Source organism: Pongo abelii, chromosome 18 (assembly GCF_028885655.2).
Source record: "Pongo abelii isolate AG06213 chromosome 18, NHGRI_mPonAbe1-v2.0_pri, whole genome shotgun sequence".
Classification (NCBI taxonomy): Eukaryota; Metazoa; Chordata; class Mammalia; order Primates; family Hominidae; genus Pongo; species Pongo abelii.
Genome location: NC_072003.2, coordinates 67,430,759 through 67,437,239, shown reverse-complemented (window position 1 = coordinate 67,437,239; position 6,481 = coordinate 67,430,759). Strand labels below are relative to the sequence as shown.

General features: G+C 56.7%; 1 protein-coding gene across 1 annotated transcript; it reads left to right on the top strand.

Annotated features, from left to right (window-relative positions):
• The first annotated feature begins 147 nt into the window (after positions 1-147).
• Positions 148-4,420, top strand: LCAT (lecithin-cholesterol acyltransferase). Its single transcript, XM_009250870.4, has 6 exons — positions 148-379; positions 1,113-1,269; positions 1,349-1,464; positions 1,559-1,654; positions 1,738-1,962; positions 3,824-4,420. The coding sequence occupies exons 1-6, from the start codon at positions 226-228 to the stop codon at positions 4,396-4,398; spliced, it is 1,323 nt and encodes a 440-aa protein (XP_009249145.2). The 5' UTR covers positions 148-225; the 3' UTR covers positions 4,399-4,420.
• Positions 4,421-6,481: the final 2,061 nt, after the last annotated feature.

Below are 6,481 nucleotides of genomic sequence, written 5' to 3'. Positions count from 1 at the left end.
CTCCTGCTGCCCCGGCTCTGTTTCCCCTGGCGCCAAGAGAAGAAGGCGGAACTGAACCCAGGCCCAGAGCCGGCTCCCTGAGGCTGTGCCCCTTTCCGGCAATCTCTGGCCACAACCCCCACTGGCCAGGCCGTCCCTCCCACTGGCCCTAGGGCCCCTCCCACTCCCACACCAGATAAGGCCAGCCCAGTGCCGCTTCCTCTGGCAGTAGGCACCGGGGCTGGAATGGGGCCGCCCGGCTCCCCATGGCAGTGGGTGCCGCTGCTGCTGGGGCTGCTGCTCCCTCCTGCCGCCCCCTTCTGGCTCCTCAATGTGCTCTTCCCCCCGCAAACCACGCCCAAGGCTGAGCTCAGTAACCACACACGGCCCGTCATCCTCGGTAAGCCCCCACCAGGCCCCTGGTGTACCACGCCAGACCCTGGGGAGCCTGGGTCCCAGCCCCTGGCAGCTGACCCGGCCAAAGCCCTTCTGCCCTGTATAAGCCCCGACATAAGTACCTGCCCTGGTGTGGGGAGGGGCCAAAAGATTGTCCCATAGAGGAATGACCTCCCTTCTCCCACCACACTGTGTCTCTCAGTTGTCTAACCCAGGGGGGCAGAGTGGGGGACGGGGTGTGCCTGAGGTCTTGGTTGGGGCATCACAAGCTGTGGTCAGTCACAGCCACACCAGACTCTGGGCCAAGCCCCACCACTCCTTCCTTGGCCCCCACCCACCAAGGACAAGATGCCCAGCCCAGGACCGGTGAGCAGGAGAGGCCCATCCATGCCCAGCCCCTATTAGGCCCAGCCCCCATGCCCCCAGACCTATCTGTTCCCACCTTGGACTTTGGCAATAAAGGATCGCCAGGCTGGGTGTTTGCTCTGCAGAGGCAGGGGTCAGCGGCCTTGGCCTCAGCACCTCAGTGCCTTCCCTTCCTCAGGGAAGCCTGGGCTTTGGCTACTGGGGGGACAGCGGGGAGAGGGGATGTGAGCAGGGGAGGGTAAGTGTGCTTTGTACCTGGGGGTTGAGGGTGTGGGAGGTGGGGGTGGGTCTGGTCACTGCAGCATCTGGGGTGACTGGGGTAAGGGTCACGGGGGGAATCCAGAGTCCAGAGTGAGGGCCGCTGCTCACAGTGCCCGGCTGCCTGGGGAATCAGCTAGAAGCCAAGCTGGACAAACCAGATGTGGTGAACTGGATGTGCTACCGCAAGACAGAGGACTTCTTCACCATCTGGCTGGATCTCAACATGTTCCTACCCCTTGGGGTAGACTGCTGGATTGATAACACCAGGTACAGCCATGCGCTCCACCCCAGCCCCGACACGCTGCCCCTTGGCTACTGGCTGCTGAGTGGCACCCCCACCCCGCAGAGTTGTCTACAACCGGAGCTCTGGGCTCGTGTCCAATGCCCCTGGTGTCCAGATCCGCGTCCCTGGCTTTGGCAAGACCTACTCTGTGGAGTACCTGGACAGCAGCAAGCTGGCAGGTTTGTGTCAGAGGGCAGGGCTGGGGCTCCAGGCTGGGGTGCTGGCCCGCAGCAGGCATGGCCCAAGCCCCCGGTGCTGCTGCTCCCCCCACAGGGTACTTGCACACGCTGGTGCAGAACCTGGTCAACAACGGCTACGTGCGGGACGAGACTGTGCGCGCCGCCCCCTATGACTGGCGGCTGGAGCCCGGTGAGTGTCTCTGTGGATGACCGGCTTGGGGTGGGGCAGGTGACCCAGACCCCAGCTGCCCTGACCCCTTCCACCCGCTGCAGGCCAGCAGGAGGAGTACTACCGCAAGCTCGCAGGGCTGGTGGAGGAGATGCACGCTGCCTATGGGAAGCCTGTCTTCCTCATTGGCCACAGCCTCGGCTGTCTACACTTGCTCTATTTCCTGCTGCGCCAGCCCCAGGCCTGGAAGGACCGCTTCATCGATGGCTTCATCTCTCTTGGGGCTCCCTGGGGTGGCTCCATCAAGCCCATGCTGGTCTTGGCCTCAGGTGAGAAGGCCTCGAACACTTAGGCCCAGCGATGGGTGAGACCAGGCTGATCCTGGGCCTGCCTTCATTGCAGCTCCTGCTCACAGTGGCCTCTAGGGGTGCTATCTACCACTCCTGGGCTGGCATGCTCACTGTCACTGGCCCCCAGAGCAGTGACCCTGGCCTGAGCAATTAGGGTGGCTCCTTCCAGAGTCTGTGGCAGTGATGGCAAAGGGGCAGTGAACACAGAAAGTGAATCCCAGCTATCTGCCCCCAGGGTTTGTTCCTTGTAGCCCCAGAGCCTGCCTACCCAGCCCTTGCCTGCCTTCCGCTTGCTCGCAGGAGCACCTTTGCCCAGGGATGTGCTTTACTGAGGATGGATCTGCCAGAGCTAGGGCCAGACCCCCCGAGGCCCCGCCTGCCCTTCCCTAGGGAGTGGCACCAGGGCCCAGCACTGACACAGCTACCACCTACTCCCCACCCCCTGTACCCTGGGAGCTGGTCTGGAGAGAGAAACACAGTCTGGACAAGAGAAACACTCATCAGACACCACCAATAAACATCAAACAGACACCATCTTGTTTCCCCCTTTCTGGAGCACAACTCTGTGGCCGCCATTGCTGCATAAGCCACACAAGGAGCAGAAAGACACATGCCTGAGGGAGGACAGCCAGCACCGCCCCCACCATCCCCACACACCCTGGTCCTCAGGAAGCCCTGCCTACATTTTTTTTTTCTTTTTTTCCAGATAGGGTCACTCTGTCGCCCAGGCTGGAGTGCAGTGGTGCGATCATAGCCGCAGCCTCAATCTCCCTGGCCCAAGCAATCCTCCTGCCTCAGCCTCCTGGTTAGCTGAGACTATAGGCACGCACCACCACACCTAATTTATTTTTGTCTTTTAGTAGAGACAAGGTCTTGCTATGTTGCCCAGGCTGGTCTCAAACTCCTCAGCTTAAGTGATCTTCCTGCCTCAGCCTCCCAAAGTGCTGGGATTACAGGCGTGAGCTACTGTGCTGGGACCTTTAAAAAATATTTATTTGTTTATTTATTTATTTTGAGATGGAGTCTCGCTCTGTTTCCCAGGCTGGAGTGCATTAGTGCAATCTCTGCTCACTGCAACCTCCGCCTCCCCAGTTCAAGTGATTCTTCTGCCTCAGCCTCCCTAGTAGGTAGGATCACAGGCATGTGCCACCATGCCTGGCTAATTTTTGTATTTTTAGTAGAGATGAGGTTTCCCCATGTTGGCCAGGCTGGTCTCGAACTCCTGACCTTAAGTCATCTGCCTGCCTCGGCCTCCCAAAGTGCTGGGATTACAGGCGTGAGCCACCGTACCCGGCCCTACTTATTTATTTTTTAAGCTGGGATCTCGCTGTGTCACCCAGGCTACAGTGCAGTGGTGTGATCATAGTTTACTGTAACCTCAAATTCCTAGGCTCAAGCAATCTTCCTGCCTTTGCCTCCTGAGTAGCTAGGACTAGAGGTGCATTCCACTATGCCCAGCTGATTTTTTTTTTTTTTTTTTTTTGTAGAGACAGGGTCTCACTGCGTTGCCTAGGCTGGTCTCGGACTCCTGGCCTCGAGCAATCCTCCTGCCTCAGCCTCCCAAAGTGTTGGGATTACAGGGGTGAGCCATGGCACCTACCCCTGCCCTCCTTTTGAAGCCCTACAGCTCCACCCAACAGAAGTCTTATCAGGGCTTCTCATTGAGTAAGCTGACACTGAGCATCATTGAATATCAGGCCTGCTCAAGCCTGTGGCTTAGAGTCTGTGTCTAGATTGGGCAGGGACAAGACTGAGCATCTGGCTGAGCCTACACTCAGCAGGTTGTGGGCCAGGGGTAACCAGGCCTGGCTCCCTGTCCCACCTTGCTCCATATCCACAGGTGACAACCAGGGCATCCCCATCATGTCCAGCATCAAGCTGAAGGAGGAGCAGCGCATAACCACCACCTCCCCCTGGATGTTTCCCTCTCGCATGGCGTGGCCTGAGGACCACGTGTTCATTTCCACACCCAGCTTCAACTACACAGGCCGTGACTTCCAGCGCTTCTTTGCAGACCTGCACTTTGAGGAAGGCTGGTACATGTGGTTGCAGTCACGTGACCTCCTGGCAGGACTCCCAGCACCTGGTGTGGAAGTATACTGTCTTTATGGCGTGGGCCTGCCCACGCCCCGCACCTACATCTACGACCACGGCTTCCCCTACACGGACCCTGTGGGTGTGCTCTATGAGGATGGTGACGACACGGTGGCGACGCGCAGCACCGAGCTCTGTGGCCTGTGGCAGGGCCGCCAGCCACAGCCTGTGCACCTGCTGCCCTTGCACGGGATACAGCATCTCAACATGGTCTTCAGCAACCTGACCCTGGAGCACATCAATGCCATCCTTCTGGGTGCCTACCGCCAGGGTCCCCCTGCGTCCCCGACTGCCAGCCCAGAGCCCCCGCCTCCTGAATAAAGACCTTCCTTTGCTACCGTAAGCCCTGATGTCTATGTTGCAGGTTGAAGGGAGGCACTACAGTCCCACACCAGGTTTCACTCCTCACCAGCCACAGGCTCAGTGCTGTGCGCAGTGAGGCAAGATGGGCTCTGCTGAGGCCTGGGACTGAGCTGGGCACCCTAGATGTGCAGCTGCCCACTCTCCTGGTCGAACTGTTGAGGCAGTGCGCACCATGCCTGCCTCTGTGCTGGGCGTGGGGACTGGAGCTGGCTCCACCCACAGCTCTGTCAGAGGAGCACAGGGCGGTGGGGGGGGGGGGGGCACAATTTGAGCTGTCTCTCCCAGCTCCCAAAAGGGCAGTGAGATGACCTTTTGAGTGCTGGGTGAATGACAGGGCCACAAGAGTTTAGAGGCCGGGCACGGTGGCTCACGCCTGTAATCCCGGCACTTTGGGAGACCGAGGCAGGCGGATCACCTGAACTCAGGAGTCTGAGACCAGCCAGGCCAACATGGCAGAAACTCCTGTCTCTACTAAAATACAAAATATTTGCCAGGCGTGGTGGCATGCACCTGTCGTCCCAGCTACTCAGGAGGCTGAGGCACGAGAATCATTTGAACCTGGGAGGTGGAGGTCACTGTGAGCCGAGATCACATCATTGTACTCCAGACTGGGCGGCAGAATGAGACTGTCTCAAAAAAAAAAGAGACTGGGTCTCAAAAAAAAAAGTTTAGAATTAAAATCTGGGAGTGACAACCATTAATCAGATCATTTCACTAATGAAAGTTTAATTACTAATGAAGCTAAATGCTCTGAGGAAAGCCTAGGAAGCACAAGAGGCTGAGCCTTTTGGGTCAGCAAGGCTTCCCAGAGGAGGCAGTGCCTACACTGAAGTCAGAGGGACAAGAAGAGTAATGGACCACTGTAAAGACTTGGGTTTGACTTGATTGAGCCCAGGAGTTCGAGACAAGCCTGGGCAATATAGTGAGACCTCATCTCTACAAAAATTTTAAAAATTAGGCTGGCGCGGTGACTCACGCCTGTAATCCCGGCACTTTGGGAGGCCGAGGTGGGTGGATCACTTGAGGTCGGAAGTTTGAGACCACCCTGACCAACATGGAGAAACCTCGTCTCTACTAAAAACACAAAATTAGCCGGGCATGGTGGCGCATGCCTGTAATCGCAGCTACTCGGGAGGCTGAGGCAGGAGAATCGTTTGAACCTGGGAGGTGGAGGTTGCGGTAAGCCGAGATCACACTATTGCACTCCAGCCTGGGCAACAAGAGCAAAACTCCATCTCAAAAAAAAAAATTTTTTTTTAATTAGCCAGGAGTGGCCACAGCTGGAGTCAAATCTACTAGGCAGGCTGAGGTGGGAGGATTGCTTGAACCTGGGAGGCAGAGGTTGCAGTGAGCCAAGATGGTGCCACCGCATTCCAGCCTGAGCAACAGCAAGACCGTGTCAAAAAAAAAAAAAAAAAAAAAAAACGTAAAATAGGCCAGGCACAGTGGTTCATGGTTGTAAGCCTAGCACTTTGGAAGGCTGAGGAGGGTGGATCGCCTGAGCTCAGGAGTTCAAGACCAGCCTGGGCAACATGGTGAAATCCCATCTCTACCAAAAAAACCAAAAAAACAAAAAAAGCCAGGCATGGTGGTGTGTGCCTGTGGTCCCAGCTACTCAGAAGGCTGAGGTGGAAGAGTGCTTGTGCCTGGGAGGCAGAGGTTCCAGTGAACTGAGATCACACGACTGTACTCCAGCCTGGGCAACAGAGTAAGACTCCATCTCAAAAAAAAAAAAAAAAAAAAAAATTAAGATAAACCCTTTGGCAGCTGCGTGCTGCTCTTAGCCTCAAACCCAAGTCTTTTTTTTTCCCCCTTTGAGACGGGGTCTATTGCCCAGGCTGGAGTGCAATGGTATGATCCATACTCATTGCAGCCTCGAAATCCTGGGCTTCCAAAGTGCTGGGATTACAGGTGTGAGCCACCAAGCCCAGACTGCTGAAGGGTTTAAACCAGAGAAAGAGTGTGACCAGATGCCAATTTAGAAAGACCCACTCTCTGCAGAGTAAGGAGTAGCCTGAGGTGGGGGGCAAGAATTGCAAGG